The sequence below is a fragment of the Seriola lalandi genome, unplaced genomic scaffold (genome assembly GCF_002814215.2).
Source record: "Seriola lalandi dorsalis isolate HSWRI2012SDOR001 ecotype SW California unplaced genomic scaffold, Sedor1 jcf7180002054178, whole genome shotgun sequence".
Classification (NCBI taxonomy): Eukaryota; Metazoa; Chordata; class Actinopteri; order Carangiformes; family Carangidae; genus Seriola; species Seriola lalandi.
This window is the reverse complement of record NW_019524731.1, coordinates 225,268-249,936: the sequence shown is the minus strand read 5'-3', so window position 1 is coordinate 249,936 and position 24,669 is coordinate 225,268. Positions and strand designations below refer to the sequence as shown.

The following is a 24,669-nucleotide window of genomic DNA, read 5'->3' as shown; positions in this document are numbered from 1 at the left end:
GAGGCATAAAATTGTCAAAAAATGTCATACTATAGTATGGCATAAAACGTAATACTATAGTAAGGCATAAAAGTGTCAAAAAAGTCATAGTATAGCATAAAACGTCATACTATAGTAAGGCATAAAAGTGTCCAAACAAGTCATAGTATATTAAGGAATAAAATTGACAAAAAAAGTCATAGTATAGTAAGGCATAAAAACACCAAATTACGTAATAGTATAGTATTGCCTAAAAGTATCAAAAAAAGTCATAGTATAGTAAGGCATAAAAAAGTAAACAAACGTCATAGTATAGTATGGCATAAAAACGTCATAAAACGTCATAGTATAGTAAGGCATAAAAGTGTCAAAAAAAAGTCATAGTAAACCAAGGAATAAAATTGTCAAAAAAAGTCATATTTATAGTAAGGTATAAAAACGCCAAAAAACGTCATAGAATAGTATGGCATAAAGACGTCAAAAAACGTCATAACATAGTAAGGTATAAAAACGTAAAAAAACATCATAGTATAGTATTGGATAAAACGTCATAGTATAGTTAGGCATAAAAAATCAAAAAACGTCATAGTATAGTTAGGCATAAAAGTGTCAAAAAAGTCATAGTATAGTATGTCATAAAAACACCAAAAAAACGTAATATTATAGTATGGCCTAAAAGTATCAAAAAAAGTCATAGTATAGTATGGCATAAAAACGTCAAAAAACGCCATAGTATAAGTATGGCATAAAAGTGTAAAAAAAAAGTGATAATATAGTAAGGTGTAACAACTGCAAAAACATCATAGTATAGTATGGCATAAAAACTTCATGAAACGTCAAAGTATAGTATGGTATAAAAACGTCATAATATAGTAAGGCATAAAAGTGTAAAAAAAAATCAATAGTATAGTAAGGCATAAAAACATCAAAAAACGTCAAACTATAGTATGGTATAAAAACGTCATAATATAGTAAGGCATAAATGTGTCAAAAAAGTCACAATATAGTAAGGTATAAAAACGTCAAAAAACGTCATAGTATAGTAAGGCATAAAAACGTCAAAGTATAGTATGGCATAAAAACGTCAAAAAACTTCATAACATAATAAGGCATAAAACTTCATATATAGCAAGGCATAAATGTGTCAAAAAAAGTCACAATATGGTAAGATATAAAAACGTCAAAAAAAGTCATAGTATAGTAAGGCATAGAACAGTCAAAAAGCGTCATAGTATGGCATAAAAAAGTCAAACAACATCATAGTATAGTATGACATAAAAACGTCATAGTATATTAAGGCACAAAAATGTCAAAAAACGTCATAGTAGAGTATATCATAAAAATATCAAAGAAGGTCTTGTACAATAAGGCCTAAAACATTGTATAGTGAGGTATAAAAACTCCTGCTAGCAACCTTACTGCTAGACTACAGAAGACTTAAGCCAGGGTTACCTTTCTATTTAACGCTAGCTAACATGGTTAAATAACATTATTAGGTACCACTGTGATATTCTCACATAACGTGACCCTTCAGTTCACCAATTTCCTTTCAGTCAGTCAAATGCTAGCATGCCTAAAGTGGTTGTCTTGGAGACGTAGCCTCTTGGAGGGCATATACGAATGATCTAATATGACTTCACTCCAAACATAGTGTGAACGAGTTCACTCAAATATTGGTAGGGACAATTTTATCCTCCCAAAATATCTGTAGGGACATGTCTCTACTGTCCATATGCAAACCTACGCCCTTGCATTCAAGTTATTTTGTGTGGCATTTCACTTATTCAGCAGTTGCTTTGTCCTTGGTAGACAGTGATATTTGCAACTTGATGACGGTAAATCTCTGCTGTTACAGTGAGTGACCCTCTGGAGCAGCTGGTCAGACACTTCCTGATAGAAACGGGCCCTCGAGGAGTCAAGATTAAAGGATGTCAGAATGAGCCCTACTTTGGTAAGTTTTAGGGTTGGAGTTTATGACTGTTTCAAGGAAAAAAAATAATAATTAAAGTACCACAAACGGGCTACCTAGAGGAGAGAGAATTATGTTTGTACACATCTTGTTAGTGTACGGGAATGTAAGGAATTTTTACTGTTATCTGTTATCCGCAGGGAGTCTGTCAGCATTGGTCTACCAACACTCCATCACACCCATTTCTTTGCCCTGCACTCTGAAGATCCCAGAAAAAGGTTGGTACCGTTTACTTTTGGAAAAGGGCTGCGACTAATGACTATTTTTATTATTGATTAATTTTGTGATACATTTCTGTCCAAAATCCCAAAATATCCAATTTACAGTCAGACAAATAAAAGCAGAGGATCCTCAGAATTGAGAGGCTGTTACTACATAGTGTTCAGTATTTTTGGTTAAAAAAGTACTTAAACTGATGTGGCTCACCTCATAGAGCATGTATCTTTTAGGCTTAGTTCTAACCGCAGTGAAAGGTTGGAGTCTGGCCTGTGGTCCTGAATCAGAATAAAGGCAAAAATACCCACCCAAAAAATAACTAAACTATTGTCATAATTGTAAATTAAACATTTTCTGTGGATCTACTAGTTGTTTGAGACCCTTTTTTTGCATTACAGCCAAGAAGTTATTCTCATAATAATCTGCGATGAGTTAATCATTACAGGAAAAGCACTTTAATCTTCTATAAGAGCTTTGATTTGTCTCTGTTGTCAGATTTGATAGGAGACGTTCAGGAGGTTCAGCCAGTGAGCAACATCAGCACAGCTGCCGACCTGCTTAAACAAGGAGCAGGTGAGTTCTCCATCCCGCCTCCTTTCTCCCTGCACACACTGATGTCTTTCACATATACGTCACAACACTCGGGTGCAGCTGTAATTTCTCAAAGTGACTGCTGTAGTATATGAGGGCTATCTGACAAGGAGGAACAAAACCTAATAATAGGATACTCAGCATACACTGCTCTTTCATGTTAAATACCAAAATATCATGAACTTGACACCGTCCACGTGCAGCGGGCAGAATGCTGGCAGAATCTCATCGGTTAGTGTGTTCACCTCTCTCCTCTTTCAGCCTGTAACGTCCTCTACCTGAACTCTGTGGAAACAGAGTCTCTGACCGGCCCCCAGGCCATCGCCAAGGCAACAGACGCCACCTTGGGTCGTAACCCGCGTCCTGCTGCCACTGTCGTACAGTTCAAAGTGACGTCGCAGGGCATCACGCTCACCGACAGCCAGCGCAGGTAAGAAACTTCCACATAGATTAATACTTAAAAAATAAAGTGACGTGATTATTTATTTTACTATTTACAACTTTTATCTTCAATACAAACAATTTGCTCTTAATATGATCGAATTCTTACGTTACTCTTTAAGTTTCTTTTTCCAGGCACACTGGGTACTTAAGATTAAAGTCATCAGTGATGATGGATTGATTTAGCTCTTAAAAGCAATGTTATGTTGTACTCTACATATATTGTATCTTTCTTTTTCTAGGGTTTTCTTCAGGAGACATTACCCAGTGAACAGCGTAACCTTCAGCAGCATCGACCCGAAAGACAGGAGGTGAGAAATTAAAAGAACTACATAGATCTTACTTGATTCTAACTAAAAAAATAATCATTAGACACATCGCCACAATCAATCATTCACTGCACCCATGATCATTCACTGCATTTGTTGCTGTGAGCCCTGGCATGGATCGGTATCTGTTTGTTTTGTGAGTACATTTGTTTGCCTGTGAATGTGTGTGAGCCTGCATGAGAGGCGGGTCATTGTGTTTTGCGAGCACGCTGGCTGCGGCCGCGGCTGCAGCTGCATCAGCTTGTTTGGCAGCTCTGCCTGTGTGTGGATGTCTGAGTCCGGTTTCTCTCTCTCTCTCTCTCTTTCTCTTTCTCTCTCTCTCTCTCTCGGCTGTAGGTGGACTAACTCAGACAACACCACTATTAAGTAAGTGCTCTGTTTGTGTTTGGTGACTCAGAGAAAGTGAGTGTATGCATGTGTGTGTTTTGTTCTGGGTGTGTAGGTTCACCTGTGCCTGAGAAACTGTTGATGTTGAAGCCTTTGCATGGCATCAGACTGCGTATGAGCTTTGGCAAAATCATTCCAGCAAATATGATTTAATAATGAAAACCAAGTCCTACATGACCCCATGTTACATAACACTAATTCCTTCATTGTGGCTAACCCTGTAGGCTGGTAAAAAGAGACACTCTCACCTACCTCACCAGACAAACTCAACCTGCCTGTCACTTCCTGTCATGCTCAGTAACTCCAATATCTCAAATCCTCTTTCCCCTCTCAGGGTGTTCGGTTTTGTAGCCAAGAAGCCCGGCAGCTTGGCGGAGAACGTTTGCCACATGTTCGCAGAGCTGGACCCCGAACAACCCGCCTCTGCCATCGTCAACTTTGTCAACAAGGTCATGTTGTCGCAGCGCCGATAGACAAAGAAAGGAAATGGAGCTCGGAGCACACAAGCAGTGACACGCAGCACATGAGTATTGACGAGGCATTTACTGCACAGTGACGTCCCACTGCTTGTGTTCTCTAAGTTCTTTAAGTTCTCTTTGTCCTTCAGTTGATGATGTGATGAAGATTTTCTTATTGTTGGGTGTAAATACATTCAGAAGGCGACTGAAAATCTGAGTCCATGATCCCTACAGATGGTTTTTCATCTGTTAATGTGCCACTCCGTCTGCTCCTAAACAACCCCCACCTTTCTGAAAATATATATATATATATATACTGTAACAGCACATTTCAGTTTTATTATATAGTAAAGTATTGTTGGATGCAAAAATAATAAACACAGTGTTCAAACAAAGCCATGATGTAAAGTGTTACAACTCCTCCAAGGACGAGGAGGCTTCAGAGGAAACTTGTGCATCTACCAGGGATCTGTATCATGAGGAAAGATTAGTGGCTTAACCAACTATCTTTGGCTTTAACTCAGGTTCTCTGGTATCATGAAGCTGGCTCACCATGCTGCATAGATTCATGCTCCTTCTTCCGTCATGAATAAGCGTCAAGACGCTCAGTGTAAGTTCAGAACTTCAGTTCAGAATCAACATGTTTTTAAACAGACGAACAAATGGGAATTGTAGCTGCATAGTAATTGCAAACACTGTTAATTAGCTCAATGAATTATAAGAATCTGCAGTCAGATGTTTATTTGTTTTCTTCAGGATGTTTTTTTAGAAGGATGATCTGACGGATTATCAGTTTATTTACCAAGCAGATTATTTTGGAAATGCCAGCCATAATTAACAGGCCTGTAACAGCTTCTCATTCTGTTCTAGTCCTGTGAATATATTTTATCTTTAAGTGGTAGATTATCAGTTTGGGCCACTACAGCCCACACTGGTACCATCATTTCATCTTATGCCACATGAACTTTGACTCTAATTATGTTGGATGTGATCGGCTTGTATGTTCACATTAACATGCTCAGAGCTAAAAAGGTAAACCAATAGTTAACTGAGCCGGTTGACAACCAGCTTCATGATACCCAGGATCCCTGACGTCAGGAGGGAGCCAGGCAAAGCTGAACTTCATGCTACCGGCCCCTGGTAAATGATAGTTAAATGCAGCTTTTATCATGTTACTCTGGCTGCTGTTCAGTCGTACAATGATAGAAGAGGTAAAAGCAGCTTTAAGGACACAGAGCAGACCGTGTGGAGCCATGGAGTCGTGTTGAGGGCAGTGATGGCGCTGTAAGGTCCAACATTTCGACCTTAAAAAAACAGCAGGTGTTTATATTTTGTATTGTTACAAAATTCTTTATTTTTTTTTCTTTGTTTAAAAAAAAAAAGTGACCAAAGTCCTGATGATGTAATTTAGTTTCTATATTTAGAGATGTTCAGGTATTCAGATGTATGTACAGCATATTTACAGCCACTCTTGCCTTCATCCCCACCACAACACGTCACCTTCACCAGTGTAAATCACAATTGACAATCGTTGTTTTTTCCACTCACATACACTTAATAATCAGAGCGAGTGAGAGACATAACTCTCTAATGAAAGTAAACACGAATGTGAGGTTTTAACTTTTAACCAGAGTGTGTGCGAGGGAGTGGCGTGCGCGCGTATGTGTGTGTGTGTGTGTGTGTGTTTTGAGGGTATTTAAGTAAATATGATGGGTAAAGGTAATGTTACATCCACTTTTAAAAGAAATGCATGTGAAATGGGGAAAAAGCTAGATGGAGGAGGGACGTAGTGTTCAATCACACCACTGCCGTGACATGTTTGGTGTTCATTCACTGCCTCACACCTTCTGACTACATCCATTGTATCAGACGTTTTCACACATACTGTATGTTTTCAAAGACAGGTTAGCACACATCAGCAGGACAGTGGCCTAAAGACAGATGTACTTAACCAAAGACAAAGCACTCTTGTATTAATAAGCTTTTTATCCAGCTATATTTTTGTACTTATTGCTTCTTGTATTTTTACTATGCATTTATTTAGTGTGTTGCCTCGTTTGGTAAAAACCTAGAAAAACACTACTTGTATTACAGCGATAATATATTGTGGTCTGTTTTCTTGTTGATCTCTATATTATGTAGTAATATATTTTCACATGCAGCTATAGGACAGTGTATGAGACATAAAAAGGAAACATTTGGGGGTTTTTTCAAAAGAATAATATGCTATTTTGTATGCAAAAACAAATGAAGAATACAATTAAATTGAAATGATGTGGTACCTGAAGTGCTGTGTGGTTATTTTCATTATTGATGAGAGGCAGAGAAAAGCATCAATCCTCACATTTTAGAAGCAGGAACCTGGACAGGTTTGGACATTTTTGCTTGCAAAATGATGTAAATGATCAACAACAAAAAGTACTGGTGTTCATTATTCATTTTATTTGTTCACAATTCCCTTTAATGTCTTTTTTAGAAATAGGCAAAAATATTTACACTGTATTTTTTAAAATGCTGGTAAAATCTTTCATTCAGAAATTTACAAACAACTGTCCCTTTAAAAAAAGAAAAGAAAAAAGAAAAACAAAACAGTCATATCACAATTGCTTTTAGTCATTCTGTTTCTGTTTCCACATTCTGTTAACATCAATTTCCCTTCAGATACTGAGAATACGTGATCATGTAAAGTTTAAGTCAGTCTCAGGTAATGGACTTATTGGTCTGAAATACTCACAGAGGAGCTGAGCAAAACACACAAATGTAAACAGTGTAAATCTGTTATGGTCAGTCAGACAGACCCACTGTTAGTATACTTGACAACAGAGCTTGCAGCCATGATTATATGCTGTTTACTGTTGCACACCAGCATTGTTAATGCCATGATAGAGAGGAAACTGTATACAGATGTTCAAAAGTTCATACTGGATGTTTTATTTTAAGGCCCAAATTCCTCTTTCTGTAGCTGAACCAGGAGTGGAAATGATCAAGAACTTTAACTAGGACGTTACTGAGTGATTAAAGAATCAGAGATTATGTCACATCATCACATGAGCTTGACTGATGTGTTAAATTAAATGTAGGCTGAAAACTGTTTCCTCTCTATGACACTAAACCCTGAATCTAAAATCTATGTGCTTAGACTTGCTGGGATGATGGATACCTAGAAATAACTTATAATTTCATTTAAAAAACACACATGATATATTAAATGTGTAAATTCCATTTTAAACTTAAGAAACAGTTAAATAACACAGCAAAACAATATGTTACAACAATACATCCCAGTTTAACAGTCATTAAATGATCCCTCGCATTAGAGCTACACTAGAAACAGCAGACCAGCTCCTTATCTTCTTCTTTTTTTTTTTTTTTAAGAAAAGTCAGCAGCCCTCGGTGAACACAGTGTTACGGTGCCAAAAGTCATTCAAGCTACGCTGAAGGAGGCTCTCCTGATGAAGCAGCAGACACAGGCAGAGCTCTGCAGTGTTAATTAAAGCTTTGGCAGAAGTCCAGCTTCCCGGCACTTCTTTGTCTTTGAATGTTGACCACTTCCTTTTAGAGAAAAGAGCTTTCTCTGACATTTGTCCTGTTTCCAAAACAGGGCTACGGAGTGCTCATTGGCAATGACTCAGGAGAACATGTGACTCATTCTGTCAGCATGTTTGAAATAGCAAAAACTGCCTTTTAATTTTGTATTTTACATATGATGCGTTCAGGATATCAAAAGCCTCAATGAGACAACTATAAATCAAATGTGGTTGCTGAGGCAGGAAATATCCAATCCCAAAAAAGACAGATATATTAAAGCAATCTGACCCTGCAGTAAAAAGGTCATGGAGCTGTGTTTTCACTTGGTGATGCCTAACAACCACCACAACAAAAGCCACTCATCTGCTGCCTCTGGGCTGTCCCATGAGAACAAATGTGCAGTCAGAAATAACTGGCTGCTGCCTCTGACAACATTGCCTCTGCACGCCCATGTTTTCCAGGAAACAGCTTCATCATTCAGTGGCACGAGTTAACAGCAACATAATGGTACCTGTTGTTTATGCTTAGAAGATATGTAGCACCATTTGGCATTTCTGTTGCCAGCAAAATCCACTCTCCAGTTTACACGAACATCTCCCACCTCCTCCAGAGAAATGATCCAGGTCGTTCAGGACTGTTCCGCTCACAGCAGAGGGGCGCTGAGCGATGTGGCTGGTGAGTGGGTGGAGGAGAGGTGCCTGAGAAGCTGGGCTGTCTGGTGGTATGTGGTGTTGGAGCCGCAGTCTATGTAGCGATAGGCCTCGAGGCTGTTCTGGGATGTTCGCACCATGTACGAGGTTTTCACTGACGTCCTGAAAACAGGGGAGCAGACAGAGAAATAAAAACCCACGCTGCTGCACACGAGGCTGCCTGTCATGATAAATTAGCTACAGACAAAATGCAAGATGTGACCACAGACATGAGCTGAAGACAGGGTCTCTGAATAATTAGCAGGCTCCAGGCATTTCCAGTGTATGAAATGATTGTTTTGTCTAAACTTCAAAGCACGAATTACAGCAAGTAATGATAAGAATAACACATGCTGTAATGCTGAGGAAGTGGTTTATGTGGTCACACTGCTGTCGGTGTTACCTAGCCTGACACGCAGCAGAACTGCCTCTTTACTGTCGGTTGAGAGAAAAAAGTTATTATGCATTATAATATGCAAGAGCGGAAAGCATATTTACTCACACAGTGCACAATGCAGTTTTGAAGTACTTGTACTTAAGTTGAGTATTTCTATTGCGAGCTACTTCCACTACACATCATTTCAGAGGGAAATATTATATTATTTTACTCCTCTACATTTGTTAGCTGTAATTACTTTGCATATTTATATATTGCATATTTGTTTTTCATTCAAAACATTATCAACCTCTAAAATGTGAATTTTTTCAGTGAAAACAAAAGTATAGTAGGAATATTTAAACCCATTTTCATTGCAAATCAATAAAATCAACCTGCTCTATTGTTTGAGATACACACACTTTTCTAAACAAGTTGATTTAAAAACTGTTTCTAAGTTTTCTTAGTGGATAAAGCTTGTTAGGACAGAATGGTCTTTGTAAGACTGAGGATTTACAAGATTATATTGTAAAAGAAAAAAAAAAAAGATTGTAAAACAGCTGCATCAAAAATGTTGTTCATAATCCAATACTATATACGTATATATAAGAAACATGGAAAGCATAATGCACAACAAGTACTTCTGCTGCTTAACGTCTACAGTATTTTGCTGCTAGAACATCTGGACTTTTACTTGAGTAAGATTTGGAACACAGTATTTTTACACTGTTGTATCAGAACCGTTCCTTAAATAAAAGGATGTTAAACCTTCTTCCAACCCTGTGATGATGAAAGTAAAAACATAACAGCAGGGAACAGGAACAATAGAAATAAGTGATAAAAGCGGAATGAAGGTAAAGAGTTACTTACTGCACAAATATGACAATGTTGTGGACCTTGATGCTGGGCATGGTGCAGAAGGCACTGAAAAGCAGAAAATGTTTAGATTGTTTAACTGTGCTGTTGACTTCTGGGTAGGCTTGTAAACCAACAATTCAGCAAATATGTACCAGCCACTGTCCTGTGAAAGCATCAGTCCACTCATTTTCTCTCCGTGTAACGCAGCTTAATTGCCGACGCAGAAATTTTTACAAAACGCAAATTTTACTCCTCAGTCTATGAAAACAGTTGTATAAAGTCTTGTGATGTACAATGTTAAAAAGCCTGTGTTGAAACCAGAGGTGAGGAGTTGAAATGATGTCAGCATTTAGATAGGAAGGGTCTAACTGAAGATGCTATCAAGTTGCATTATGGGAAATGTAGGATTTGGTGTTTCTGGAGCATACTGGGGACTTATAGTCAGGATATCTACTATTACAAGTCTACTAAATCACCAGAGGATCCCTTTACGTCAGTGTAAGATTCAGTGTTTCTACATGACAGTGAAAAGCTGTTTAGGTATAGAATCAACACTTACTAGACATAGGGTGCACTGCTTCCAATCTCCACATGGACAGTGTAGTTCACCTGCAGAAGATCAGAAGTTACAAACAATGTGTTGTTATCTAGAGTGGAAGACGGGGTAACAGAATGACGAACAGATATCCTATCAGCAGTGAGACACTGGAATGAGATAATGTATAAACGGCTAACTCTTGATTTACCCTCAAGACAATGCACTACACATGTGTGTCAATAAATACCAGGGTTGCACAACTGAACTGCAACACCCACAAGAATTCCTTTCTTGTTGTTGTTTCGGTGAGCAAAGTTCATAAAACCAGTAAAACTAAGATGCATTGTACTACAATATGTCCAGCTTTCTGCACGCACAACACTTGTTAGGATAAATCATTGTGGTTGGTTTTAGTCTTTTCATGGGATTTGTTGACAGTAAGAGGATTACAGAACATCACCAGATTCATCCTTTAAGTTTCCGGTTGTAAGTCGGTGACAGTGTGTTTGGCTCTAGCACTAATATCTTCACATATTTAACTTTTAGCAGGAGTCAACATCCTGTAGCAGTCACACCTACAGCACTGTTTACAGATAATACTTTTGTTTGCATACTGAACTCTGTACCAGGAAGCTGGTGAGAATGTTTATCATGAATAAGTATTTACTAAGAAAGAAGAAATTTTGAAATATTTTGAAATATATAAAACCTATTGTATGATTCTCTGAAGTGAGTGTGTGCATTTTGAAAGTCTGTTTTCTGTACCTGACGCTCGCTGAGTGGCAGGATGGTGGTGGCGTTGTCCAGCTGCTGAGTTCCAATGACTGTGTTCATGTAAAGGACCTGGCAGTTCACACTCTGAACCAGCATGGAGAAAAAGTTTGGGTTGCTGATGTTCAGTGTGCTCTGAGAAAAACACAGTGAAAGAAAAGACAAAAACTATTACACAACACGTTTCTGTAAATACACACCTGCCATATTTGTTCAAATTCAGCTCTGGTGTTAGGAGTAGAGACTGATAATATCTTCTCTGCACAAACAGGAAGTCTCGAAAACTTCAACATGAAACAACTGAACAAACAAGTGGCTACAAATTCTCAGTGTTGAATAAAAAGCTCTGACACACTTGAAGCTCACAGAGAAAAGAGCTCAATTGAGACTTTCCTCACACTGGTTCTCCCCCCGTTCCATATCTCAGAAACACATTTCCTATTCTCAAACATTTATAAAGCTGCAATCATGATGGTGATGTCATCATTTCATCAATCCTAGCCTCAAACTTGACAATTAAATCATTAGCGCATAGTGAGGTAGTGACAGGGAAGAAAATATAGCAGCCAAAAAAAGCAATGAATTATAATAATGATGACTGCATTTGTATTTGGGTTGTCACTAACTATTTCGTGTTCATTATAAATTAATCTGCTGATTATTTTCTAGATTAATCAACTGATTGATTGGTCAAATAACGTATCTGTCAGAATATAGTGAAAAATGCCTTATATGATTTCCCAGACTCCAAGGTGGCATATAGAAATTGCTCCAAACAACAGTCCAAAACCAAACTGTATTGATTTTACTGTCACGTGACAAAAAAAAGCATCAAATCCTCACTTTTGCAAATCTGGCACTAGAGTATGTTTAGGCATTTTAGCTTGAAATATGACTGAAATGATTAACTGATTATCCCACACAAATCAAAATTTTAGAGAGTGGACTTTAATTCAGGCGACTATATGCACAAGTTGTGGTATAGTGTAAGAGAAAACCTACCGTCATGTTCATCAGGACCTTCATATTGGAGTGGTCAAAGCGAACAGTCACCGAGCGTATCCCATCATCCACCACGACCACCGAGCGAGGGAAGAGGAAGAAGGCAGCGAGCAAAGAGGCCAGGAGGCACAGCACAACTGACAAGACCACATACAGCTTGCTAGAATAAAGAAAATGTAGATGTAATGTCTTTAAAGTGTTGTGCACCCAACTAACACAACAAAGCTTATACATGCTTGAAATCTATTCAAACAACGTTTTGAATTCCACTTGACAGAAAATAAATGTTTAGAGAGCAGAAAAAATCCTGTCTTTTCAGGACCAAGAAAGCCAGATACAGTGGCAAGAAAAAGTATGTGAAGCCTTTGCAATGACCTAGTTTTACACATGGACTGGCCATGAAAGCTGATCTGATCTTCATCAGGTCAGATTCAAGTCACACGTGTAAAGAAACATGCTTAAGCTAATAACACACAAACAACTATAATCGTTTGTGTCTTTATGGAACACAACCATTAAACATTCACAGTGCTGGTGGATAAACCAAGTGAACCCTTAGATTTAATAACTGGTCATCCTCCCTTGGCAGCAATAACCTCAAACAAGCTCTTCCAGTAGCTGCTGATCAGTAAGCAGTGAAGTTAAAGACAAAAACGTCACTTGTATTTTCCAACTAGCACTGGATTTGAGCATTATTTGTTAAAATAAATGGTGTTAGTTCAAAATGTAACTTAGATGAAGATCTGACCACATTTTACAAGTTTATTTATATTGCAAAGGATTTACTTCCTCTTTCTTGACATTGTATTAGTACATTTTGGTTACTTACGTTCTTTGGGGCTGCAGTCTTTGGTCACTATATGGGATCAATGCAACCAATTCATTCACTTGACCTATCAGGAAAGAGATAACATGCACATAACATAATGATTAGGTCTTCCTCTTACAATATACAGTGTTTTGGGGGGAAGACAATAAGCCTCTAAAACTGCATGACAGTCTTTTCCTTAAATTAAAATACAACACACGCAATACTATACTATTAGAAAAAGTTTGTTTCTCCTAGGTTGCTTCATCAAGTTATTGTTTAAGGCTTTTAAACAGCAGTCAGTCTGAAAGAAACACCATCCCAGTGCAACATTGCAACATTGAAGCCTTAAATTTTATATCTAAATATGCTTTAACTCCGCTTTATTACAGCCATGGCCTAAGACAATATAACAAACTTTATCCAGGCACCAGGTCTACTTTCCGTGTGGTTAAAGTATTGTTTTACACTACAATTTCATCTCTGCTGCAGCTCGTTGATATTCAATTGTTTCCACTCACCTGAAGGTATCCGTCCAGTGCCTTGACATGTCGGACACGTTATGCTGTCCTTCCCGGTGAACTCCACGTACGGGAACTGGGCTATATCCTCCCGTCTACCGAGCCCATCCAAAGAGTCGTTATCGGAGTCCTTGTCCTCTCCCCGTTTCCCAGAGCACTGCCTCTCCGGTAGAAGCGACAGGCTGCTGCCGCTTCGAGACCACCGCGTCCCCATGGCGGACGCAGAGCCAGAGCTTCCAGACTACAGACCGTCTGCAGGTGGGTGAGATCGACCCAATCAGCCACAAAAGTGTGAGCAAACTGACTCAGGAGCAATAGGGCCGCTGTGGTGTATGACCCTGTGCCCGCCAATACAATGGGACTATCTCACATTAAATTAGCTGACACACACAGACTCTCTAACAAATCAGTTCAATTGTAAGGCGGAGGAATTCCGCGTTGTTCAGGCTCGACTCTCTAAGCTAACGCTGGCTAGTTTGCTAACAAGTGTTCAACAAATTAGCCGTTAGCTAACACTGGCTGTGGCAGTCTGTAACGTTAGTTAGTTTCAGTACACAGACTTTACTTTTACTTACCTTTTAGACTACACAAGCCGACGTTGCCATCACAAAGCAGTATTTACACCAACGCTCGCGCTCGCTTCCTAACGTCTGTCACACCAGAAGTTTACGTCCCCTTTGTGCTGCATTCACGTAACCTGCGTATCGCTGCCTCTCCGAGATCCAATTTTTCAACTTGACTTGGCGTTCAAGTGATTCATGTGCAGTTTATGTAGTTTCAAGTGCTTAAATCGACTTAAAGTGCTTAATTGTAGCGGTTTTTAGAAGTCAAACAAACAAAACACAGATAAAACCAGTCACGCAGGTTCTATTTATTATCTAGGTGTTGTACAGTTGCAAACAATTATTCTGCCAATAATTATACATTATATGCACTCTCAGTTCTTCAGAGTCAGGTCTCAGTTACAGTCACACAGCAATTCGTCTGCTATGTCAATTTTCATGTTCCCTGAATTTATTTGGTTCCTTGTGTACACACAACAAATGCACACCCTTTTTCCGATATTATGAAGGCAGGATTTGACGCAGCAGCCTGGTGGGTGGTTAGCTGAGGAGCTTGTTGCTGCCCTCTAGTGGTGTGGATGCAGATAACACAATTACAGTGGATACAGTAAATATATAGCAGTAAATATTTTAGAAAAGCAACAAAACATTAAGAAATTCTTTTACTTTACTTTTTTTTTAATCAACGCTAGTTTTAATTTACACCTTCCTTCTAGATTTTCCCTTTTCTGTGTTCCACCATTTTCTTAAAGCTTCTGTGTACAAATGCAACAACATACACAGTTATTGTTAGTCAGTTTGTCCTTCGAGCCTCCTCTTCAGCTCTGAATTCTCCCTCTGCAGCATTTTATTCTGGAGAAGAATGAGAAAGAGGGGACAGCTGTAAATATGCAGCACTGAATATGACATGTATTTAATTTGGTACGAGCTGGTTTTGTTTCCCTCTAACTTCAGCCATTAAGATAGACTGTGTGATGACCCCCTGATCCTTTTGCTAGTCTGTCTCTTTGTCTGCAGCTGATTGGTACATCTGGAACACCTGTGGCATGTGTTCCAGGGTATATAGGTCCTGGCTGCCAACTAATCTCTCTTTGCTCCTCTCCACAGGCACACCACGTTTTGGGTTTGGTTATGTTGTCTTAGTTTAATCCTTATGTTTTGTTCTGCACCTTACAACACCTGCACTCATATACCTCACTCATGCATACCACACACTACTGATTTCACTGATTTCCACACCAAATACATTTAATTTGGCATCTTAATTTGGTTTAATAAGAATATTCCTATAATCATTCATTTTCTATTAATCATAACCAAGGTGTGTCTCCCTTTTGTTGTGGCCAAATGAGCCGGGGTCATAACAACTGAACAACTACTTAGAACAAACTTGAATCACTTCCCTGCCATAACAAAATTACCCTAGCCCCAATATTACTGAACAATAAGTGGAACTAACCTTATGTCTGAGAGCCTCCACTATAAGGTCTCGTCCTCCCCTGATGCTTTTCTCCTTTTTCGATGCTCGGAAAGCATCACCGATAATTGAGACCAGCACATGAGACTGAAAAAAAATGTTTTAGAAATTCATGCCTGAGCCTTTGAAAGCCTGAATTTCTCATTTATCATACTGTTTTCCAGTGGTAATATTAGCGGCCTCCTTGTCTACTCAAATAAAACAATAAATCATACAATTATTCCTGCAGAGAATGCATAGCATCTGTTATGCTGTGCTGGGAATACTCACAAATTTCTTGCTCTGGAAGAGATAGCAGTGGTACATGTCGGCTGCAGGGTGTCTGGCTACGAAGCCAAAGACTTTGGTTGAGGATGGTAGCAGGGCACAGAAGGAGACAGTGGAGAGAGGGCATGTGTACAACAAGAACTGAGGATGGGAAAGATAATATGAAGATGTAAAGTGATGATTCAAGGCCAAAGAAAGCAAGATGTGCAACTCAATTGGAAGCATGCTTGGACTGGTTTGTACGCTTTTGTCACAGACCTTGGTTTTGTTTTCCAAAATGTCTATCCCACTTAGAGACAGGAAGAGGTCAACTTTGCTCTTCTTGGCTGTCTTTTCTGGAACATATTCATCAGGTGTCTAGGGATGAGGGGGAACGAGAGGTGATGGATTACATATCCCTACATCTCTGCAGACAGTATGTGGAATTCATAAAAACAATCAATCTTCAAATCAAGTGCCATGAATCATCCATAGTAGATGTACTGTAGGAGCAGTCCCAAAAAATCACAGATGTGAAGCTTATGGTGCTACACAGTGACTGTATTCAGTCATTGGAGCTACAGTAAAAAAAAAAAGGGGTGATCACCATTAATCCTTAAGGTTCATCCTCTGGGCACCATGAATGTCTCTGCCAAATGTCATAGCAATCCATCCAATAGTTGTTGAGACATTTGCAAAAAACAAAAACGTCAACTTTATGGTTCAAAAGTCTGGGAATCGCCAGAGTCATTAGGATTCATCCTGCAGGGACCAATGAATTTTTTGCAATTCCATTGCAATCCCATAGAGCAATGCTATTAGCATGGCTAAAAATTATACACAGGAAAGGAGTTTTAAATGTTTTTTTTTTTTTTTAAAACATCAGCTATAACAGGATGTTAAAGGTACAGTACTGACCTTGAGGCGCTGAGCTGCTTCATCCAGGATCTGTAGTCCATCAGGGCGAACTACTTCAACTCGCCCAAGGAACTAGTTTAGAGAGAAACACAGAAGAAACAAAAATAAAAATGGTTTGATGCAAAATGAATGCTGTACATACAGTATGTGTTAATATGTAAATTTGATTTGCATTGGCACAATACTAGCCCTTAACAACCGGAGCCACATGACACAAAATAGACAATATAGTTCAACTCCCGTAACTAATAAAAAGTTTGTCACATTTCACCTTATTGTCCACCATCTGATTTTAAACTATGAAGTATCAGTATTTACCTTAACCTGAAAGGTGATCTCATTGTCATCCTCTGAAGTGTCACTCATCTCGACAGGCCCGGCTCGATACCTGCTGTTCACACAAACACTAAGCCGATTAAAACTAACATCAACTCAGTAATGACAAAATATACTGAAGTTAAACTCACCTTTTTGTAAATATACTACAAGCGGAGTGAGTTGGCTTCTTACTGTACTACAAATGGATGGGTGTAAAGTCTATTGGAGTTAATAAGTAACCCCATGTCTTCCTTATTGCCTTTTATCAGATTTTCAGGCTGCCCGGAAGTTTCATGGATAGATTTTGATGGCCCATCAAGGGACTCACCTGTAGACAGCATTTGTTGCTTCACCAAGGTAAGACCATCACAGCAGGTTAAGCTGTTATATCTTGCCAGATGCTTTGAGAAACAATTATGTTAGAATGGTTTAAACAGCCCTGTTTATCTTAGTGTTCTTTCTTTGTGCACAAATTTTAAAATTCCCATATTTTATTATTTTCTAATGTTTTATTTGAAGTGTTGATCCATAAGATTTATTTGTGGTTTTAAGCACCAAAAACCACCTCAAAGTAGTTTTACATCCCCTCCTTCACGCTTCTCTCTGGAGCTCTAGCAAAAATAGGTGGGTGAGCCAATCAGAGGAAAGGCTCAGGAGAGACATGGAAATCTAATTTAAACAATATGAGACCTTTAACTTATAGTGTGTGAATTTATATATACACATCAGTTTTAAAACTTTAAAAGGCATGTAGACTCATCAAAAAACCACACACACAGAAAAACACTTCCATATCAACTGTATTTATTTGTTTACAGTGAGTGCCACTTCATCAATGCTCAATCATATATATATCTTTATATTAGCAAGTAAATACAATGTCAATGTCTCAGTCATAAGCTAGTGAACAGCATTATGGGTCAACAATGACATCGAGCAACAACAGTGGAAAATGATGATTGTAGTCAGAGACAACATGAAGTGAAGCCTAAAACAGACAGTTAAAACACCTAATCCTTTTGCACAAGGAAGGTTTTTACATTTCACTTTAAAGCCATTTCAGACATGAAGTAATCACAGAAGAGATACGGGTTTTGATATCAATTCCAGACAGTAAGTGATCAGTTGTAGAAACTACCAAACATTTGGAAACCACACTTTTTCCAATGGTAATAACAGCTGGGCGCAAACATGTACCTGTATGCAACCAGTGGTTCATCTGTGCTACAAAGCAGTCACAGAAACTACTAAGTGTCGTAGGATGTTAAGCGAGAAATGTCGCTGCTGAATCTGAAAACATGACTCGTGATTCAGACAGCTCAAGTAGTCTTATCTGTTCATTTTAGGCTCAGTGTTGCTGCAGAGATGAGAAAGTGACAGACAGACAGACAGGTGGTCAGTGGACCTTGAAGTGGACTGTGGATGGTTAGAGCACAGAGCGATCCCTTTTTTAAGTCTGCTTTATGGAAATGAGGGGAGGAACAGCTGAGATGAATAACACCATCCTCTTAGATAGACACAGATGGGATGGAGCCAGGCCTTCACTATAACATAAGGATAATATTAGGTGCCTTTATTTCTCACCTTCACCATATAAGTTTGGGAGTACCCACAAAATGACTCTAGATAATTACACAAGGCTGTAGTCCATCTGTTTCTATCTCTGAGGTTGGTGAAGCAACATCGTCCTCGTGTGCCGGAGTCTATGAATCGTTGACGGACATGGTCTCCATTGCATTAGGCAGCTGGTCTCCCCCCTGCTTCTTCTTCTTCCCTCCATCCTGCTGTTTCTTTGCTTTTTTAGACATCTCCTGATCAATAGGAGCGGGCTTGACGAACTTAATGATCTCTGTCAAACCTGGAGGAAGGAAAAATACATTCAAGCCTCTAAACAAAAAAAAAAAAACATAGGTCTTCCATGGGTAACCTACATTTGTGTGTGTAATAGTGAGGCTACGAAAAAATATATACTTCTACTGCCAAGAGAAGCAAATCACTTCCTTGCCAAGAGTTAGATGAAAAGATCAAGAGACAATTAGCTTAGCTTAGCATAAAGACTGGAGGCAGGGGGAAACAAGTAGCCCGGCTCTGTCAAAACAACAATAATCATGTTTAAAACTCAAATTGTTGCTTTTACATTTCAGTTTTCAAACAGATTAAACAAAAGTGTTAATTTGCACAATTCAGAGTTACAATTCAGTGATAATCAGGCTAGTTTTCCTCTGCTTCCAGTCTTTGTGCTAAGCTAACTGGCTGCTGGCTAAAGCTTCATAGTCATTGTACAGACATAAATGTGGTATCAATCCTCTCATCTTACTCTGGCAAAAAAGCTAATAAGTGACTTTGTATTACTTATTAGTTTTTTTACATTGTGCTTGAACAGTATACATTATCATCCTTTTAGTCCTAGGTGAGCATAAACTCACCTAGGACTAAAATTCCTTTTCTCCTAATTATTCACTTGGTATTTCTTCTCTGACCAAAATGCGTCCTGTCAGCTATGTGTGATCTTTCTGAACGAACAGATGTGAAACCACTCCAGCACATCTTACCAGGAGGCATGAAATCCCTGAGCTTCTCTGGAACAACGATGCCTTCTTCGGTTTGGTAATTCTCCAGGATGGCACACATCACACGTGTGCTGGCGCACATGGTGGCATTCAACATGTGCACAAACTCCGCCTACATTAACATTAACAGAGAAAGTGGTTAGTTAAGAGGAAGTTAATAGAGCCACTTTTTAAAATACAAAGGAGTAAAAAAAATTCCTTTGTGGAGGAAAAGAACTCAAATCTCAGTTCACTGGCTGGAACTCCACTCACTTCCTGACAACAGCTGAGGTTGCATCAGCATCTTGTGAGGCCTGGCTACAGTAACGCCCCTGCTGAGATGCACAGCTGCGTTGGAAGCGAGCACTCACCTTGTCCATCATCTTTTTGGTCTGTCCGTAGCGGATGCGGAGGCGCCTGGCCTGGTAGTCAGTGCAGTTTGAGCAGGAGACCAGCTCTCTGAAAGCAGCTGAGCCGGGGAACCAGGCCTCCAGATCCAGCTTCTTACTGGCTGCATGATTCAGGGCACCTGTGATGACATTCAGACGTAAGCAGTTAGCTGAGTTCATGTCTTCTCATGGAGCAAGCTCTTAATGTACCAACTGTACCAATGAGGGACTTAAGATGGCAACTTGTTTGTCAGCTTGTAGAGTGTTTACCTGAAGCTTCAATCTGCTGTTATCTTGTTGAATGCAAAAATAACATTTCAAACCACAAAGTCACTTGTTATGTTAATGTTATCCATCTATTTTGCCTAATCTCGACCGTTCTTGGGAGGTGGCAGCAACACAAACAAAGCATTAAAAATCTTTGTATTTTTGGAGTAATTCTTCACTTTCAAGTTAAAGTTCAAAGTTTGCGTTACTATTTGACTGGAAAAGACAAGTCAGATCATTCTGTTTATTAGATATTTTCCAACAGCTGCATACATAAGGGGGTAGGGATACGAGTGTGTCAGACCTACCAGAGACAATGTTGACAATGCGATAGGGAATTCCTAGTGACTGGTAGAACTCTTCTGCCGTCCCGATCATCTCATCAAACATCTCCCATGATTTGCCATCATGTGGGGAGGCATAGACAAACTGCTCAATCTAAAGAGAGAGAGAGAGAGAAAGTTTATGCATCAATTCAGGCATCTACACATTTAAAAATTACAAATACACCAGAAGAAAAATCATAGAGATATCTGAATGTTTTAAAGTCAATTCTGAATTCTGATTCCCAAAAAGGATGATCACAAAAAGTGACTATCTCTTTATTTGACTGACAATAATATATAATTTGTGACCTTTTCAAACTGGTGCACCCTGAAGATCCCGCGTGTGTCTCGGCCGTGGGAGCCCACTTCCTGTCTGAAGCAGGTGGAGAAGCCGGCGTAGCGGATGGGCAGGTCCTCGGGTTTGAGCCACTCTTCCCTCAGGAAGGCTGCGATTGGCTGCTCAGAGGTGGCGATGAGGTACTTCTCATCTATGGAGCTGTCGTCTGACTTCTCGCTGCCCTTACCGATGACCTGATGTAAACACATGAGGGTTTAAAGAAAAGGGAAAGAGACAGAAATCCATTAAGTGAGCTTCAACATTGTGATGTTCAGTGTCTTGTACAGTGGCCGTCAGTGGAGCGAAATAAGTCTGATAACTATGTGCCACTACTACTGCTGCTGCTGCTGCTGCTGCTGCTGCTGCTGCTGCTGCTGCTGCTGCTTCACAACAAAGTGCAGCTCTTTGTCAGGGCCTCCAGGTGGCAGCATCACAACTACAAATCATGGCCAAAAGTATGTGAGCACATGAACATCTCATTCCAAACCCATGCTACTAACATGGTTGAATTTCCAGACTTCTTAAATAATATCACTTCAGTCTTACGCTGCTCATTGTTGCGATATGCAGGACTCTGCAAGACAGAGCATCCTCCTCCACAGCTGAGGTTGAACCTCAATCAGATCCATGACAACAGCTTGTTAAGTTAAATCCAACTTAACAGAAAAAGTTGACAAATTCAGCAGAAGTTTCTCTACCTTGTAAAGCTCTTCATCAAACTGGCTGAGCTGGGCGACCTCCTGCATGACCTCTTTCCTCATGAAGAACGGCGTGTAGAGCATGGTGTACTTCTTGCTGTAGAGGATCCTTAAGGCGTAATTGATCAGAGCCTGCTCCAGAAACACCAGTGGCCCCTAAACGCAACACAGGAGAGGGAAAAACAACTGATCAGCTGGCCTCTTGATTTCTGGGTCAGGAAGCAAAAGGGTGATCACGGTTCTTTGGGTGCGTCTGTACAAGTAAAAAATGTTATTTTGGTGGGAGAAAAGAAAGAAAAAGGCCTGTTTGTGCTTGTCAGCGCTGGTTCACTTGTTGGTGCACTGCATGGGTTTCCATACATGTGTCAGAGCTTATATTTGAACTCACCTTCAAAAAGTAACCTCTGCTCCCAGCCACAACTGCTCCTCTCTCTCCATCAAAGCCATCAATCATGACCACCAGGTCAACGTGGGAGTACTTCTTTTGGACAGTGCAGTCGCCCCAGGTACGCTCCACCTTGTTGTCAGCATCCTGTCAGGAGGAAGCACGAGGAAATAAGATCAGTTATTATATGATCATAAGAAGCCAATTAGTCGATTGACAGAAAAAATTTACATTAACTTTGAGAAATGTTTAGTTATTTATCAAGTAAAGTGAGTATCTGGTTCCAGCTTCTCAAACTGTCTTGACCTGGAACCTTTGGTCAGACATTCTTTTATTTATTTATTTATTTATATTTTCTATGTCTGCCTTTAATTTCGATGACAGATTCAATCCTCCTCAGCATGGACCAGTCTTGTACAAATCTGCGGAGAGATGTTTTGCCATGTTTTGCCCCTTGCATCCTTTGTTTCCCGGCTGCATTTGAAGGAGCCCTTGAAATAGGACAGCCTTGTCGCCCCACTGTAACACAATCGGTTTTCAAATGCAGCCTTCGAAGGATACGGCCCCCTAAATTGAGACACAGCTCATACTTCATGGTCGGCAGTCACTGTGGTAGTCCTGACCAGGTTTATACCAACCATACTGGACCCTATAAGAGCCAAACTAAATTATTTTGGTGTCATCTGACCACAGAACATGCTGCTAATATTCATCAGATCTCTTTTCATGTTCTTTGGCAAAGTTTAATCTTGCAGTTTTGTGCCGTTTTATGAGCACTGGTTTTGTTCTCCGGCACTGTCCAATGCATAACAAGCATTATTAAATCCAAGTCATGTAATCAACAGATCTGCCTGTATCAAACCACCCACTTCATCATTGCTGATGGGTACAGATGGGTGCAGAACGTTGCCGATCTCCCTCAGGTACTCAAAGCGCTCAGCCTCCAGCCTTATCCTCTCCTTGTCAGATTTCTCCACGGCCTCGTCCACCAATAAACGCACCTTCTTGATCTGAGTTACTGTTAGGGCCTGACACAAAAAGAAGAAGAAAAAGAAGAAGAAGAAGCAAAAAAAAGAAATTAAGAAGATTTATAGGCTTTAACTTCTGTCTGTTTATGCAAAAATACAGCCATACAGGTTGGCATAAGTGTTTAGAGCAGACAGTCATACCGATAGTGTTTCAGCTGTTAGGGACTCCAGGTTCTGTACTTCTTCTGGTACAGTGTCATCATCCCCAACTGGTTCCTTCTTCTGTACTCACAACATAGAGAGGTGTTAAAAAATGAAAATAAACTGTTCAAAAATTAAAATTATGTTGGACACACACTGACTTCTGCTCTCTCACTCATTACTCCGGACTCCACAGCCTTTTCAGTCAATGAGTATATGATGTTTCCATACCTTCATTTTCTCTCCAATGCTCTTGCTGCAGAGGTTCTTTGCTTTGTTGAGGTTGTCTGCAGTGAAGCGGCCTGTTAGGGGATAAATCACAGTCATTCAGTGCATGATGGGACTGAGCTAACCTTATGAGTGTGTGTGTGTGTGTGTGTGTGTGTGCTGCAGTAGCAGGACTAGTGCCCTGGTGACAGGGGTTGTTATCAGCAGCAGCTCACCTTCATAGTTTCAAAAACATATGATATGATAAAAACGTAAACAAACTATCATTGTCACTTCAATAGGGTCAAGAATGCACTAATAAACGTATTAATCATATCATGCTGGATCTGAATGACAGTGACTGTAGCTATACTGCAGGGCGAGGTTGACTTGACATGTTGGCTGGGATTGCATCAGATTGCACGTTATAACCCGGCATCGCTAAGCTAACTCAACCTTTACGTTAGCCAACACTTAGCATCAAATCTGTCAATAAGATAATGGGAACGCGTAGTTAACTAGTGCTTGGTATCTTTTAATTATAACCCGGATCCCAAATTACTACGCTTAACTACAACCATATGGCTCACTTGAATTGGCTGAATGGAGCTAGCTGCGCTAACATTAGCCCCACTACGTGCTATTCTTTTCCTGTTGTGAGAACATCATACCAAACTCCATTCAAATCTGGCCATAAATTGTTGCTTATTTATTGAAATACATTCACTACTTGTTAGAGGTATTATTTATTTATTTATTTTTACATACTGTCAAAAGAGTGAATACTGAAGAATACGGCATGGACATAATGCACCAAGCAGCCCTTTATTTACTATTTCTATGCTGAAATCAGTCGCAGTCCACTGCAGTGTAGCGATTGCAGTGGCACAACAGACAGCAAGACATATCATTATTAAAAATATATTTTCAAAGGTTTTTTTTTTCCATTTCAATATACCGAATAGAAGAATGTGTCCTAAAAATATGACAAGTCTTTTAATTTCCCTGATGGGTTGTAACAACTGGCTGCATTAGAATGATAAGAATTAAAATGGACAGATTTTGAACGGAGTGGGGCGTGAGCTCCAGCAACATTAGCATCATTAGCCACCGCGCTAACGTTAGCTTCTACGAGTGAAAGGGAAATGAAACGGCGCTTACATTTTCTCCACTCTGTATCTGCGGCGACCAGTTTATCGACGAGAGTAACATCTTTAAACCTCTTCCTCTGAATCTCACGGACGATTTCTGGATCGCCGCCTTTGTCGGTACGAAACTGGTCCAAGTCGAGCACCATCTTTCCACGCTGTCTGTCAGAGAGAGGCTGAATGAGCTCGCGACGATGACGTCTGTACGGAA

General features: G+C 39.6%; 4 protein-coding genes across 8 annotated transcripts in view; 1 reads left to right on the top strand and 3 right to left on the bottom strand.

Moving 5' to 3' along the window:
• The window catches only part of tns2a (tensin 2a), a 64,261-nt gene extending 57,604 nt beyond the window's left edge, over positions 1-6,657 (top strand). For 3 of the 4 annotated variants that reach the window (XM_023403706.2, XM_023403705.2, XM_023403709.2), the window contains exons 22-28: positions 1,835-1,930; positions 2,089-2,166; positions 2,660-2,737; positions 3,017-3,185; positions 3,439-3,507; positions 3,862-3,891; positions 4,247-6,657. In XM_023403706.2, coding sequence (XP_023259474.1) covers positions 1,835-1,930; positions 2,089-2,166; positions 2,660-2,737; positions 3,017-3,185; positions 3,439-3,507; positions 3,862-3,891; positions 4,247-4,385 — 659 coding nt within the window. In that variant the 3' untranslated portion in view covers positions 4,386-6,657. The remainder of the gene's footprint in view (positions 1-1,834; positions 1,931-2,088; positions 2,167-2,659; positions 2,738-3,016; positions 3,186-3,438; positions 3,508-3,861; positions 3,892-4,246) is intronic. The other variant, XM_023403707.2, reaches the window with a different exon arrangement.
• Positions 6,658-6,792: 135 nt separating this feature from the next.
• On the bottom strand, positions 6,793-13,675 carry tmem106c (transmembrane protein 106C). The gene is made up of 7 exons (XM_023403701.2): positions 13,462-13,675; positions 12,962-13,025; positions 12,133-12,292; positions 11,125-11,265; positions 10,381-10,430; positions 9,834-9,887; positions 6,793-8,710 (listed from the first exon to the last, which is right to left on the bottom strand). Exons 1-7 carry the CDS (start codon positions 13,673-13,675, stop codon positions 8,542-8,544), a joined length of 852 nt encoding a protein of 283 aa, XP_023259469.1. The 3' UTR covers positions 6,793-8,541.
• A 637-nt stretch (positions 13,676-14,312) lies between these two features.
• On the bottom strand, positions 14,313-17,190 carry LOC111653225 (PTB domain-containing engulfment adapter protein 1). Of its 2 annotated transcripts, none has more exons than XM_023403702.2 (7): positions 17,133-17,190; positions 16,984-17,056; positions 16,666-16,737; positions 16,027-16,125; positions 15,772-15,909; positions 15,484-15,588; positions 14,313-14,876 (listed from the first exon to the last, which is right to left on the bottom strand). In XM_023403702.2, exons 2-7 carry the CDS (start codon positions 17,029-17,031, stop codon positions 14,814-14,816), a joined length of 525 nt encoding a protein of 174 aa, XP_023259470.1. In that variant the 5' UTR covers positions 17,032-17,056; positions 17,133-17,190; the 3' UTR covers positions 14,313-14,813. The 2 variants fall into 2 exon arrangements, with proteins under 2 accessions (XP_023259470.1, XP_023259471.1); XM_023403703.2 differs by having other exon boundaries at positions 16,984-17,053.
• Positions 17,191-17,770: 580 nt separating this feature from the next.
• sars1 (seryl-tRNA synthetase 1) lies at positions 17,771-24,644 on the bottom strand. The gene is made up of 11 exons (XM_023403699.2): positions 24,472-24,644; positions 23,335-23,405; positions 23,104-23,184; positions 22,804-22,962; positions 21,938-22,081; positions 21,550-21,705; positions 20,824-21,045; positions 20,497-20,626; positions 19,904-20,061; positions 19,536-19,665; positions 17,771-18,841 (listed from the first exon to the last, which is right to left on the bottom strand). The coding sequence occupies exons 1-11, from the start codon at positions 24,605-24,607 to the stop codon at positions 18,687-18,689; spliced, it is 1,542 nt and encodes a 513-aa protein (XP_023259467.1). The 5' UTR covers positions 24,608-24,644; the 3' UTR covers positions 17,771-18,686.
• Positions 24,645-24,669: the final 25 nt, after the last annotated feature.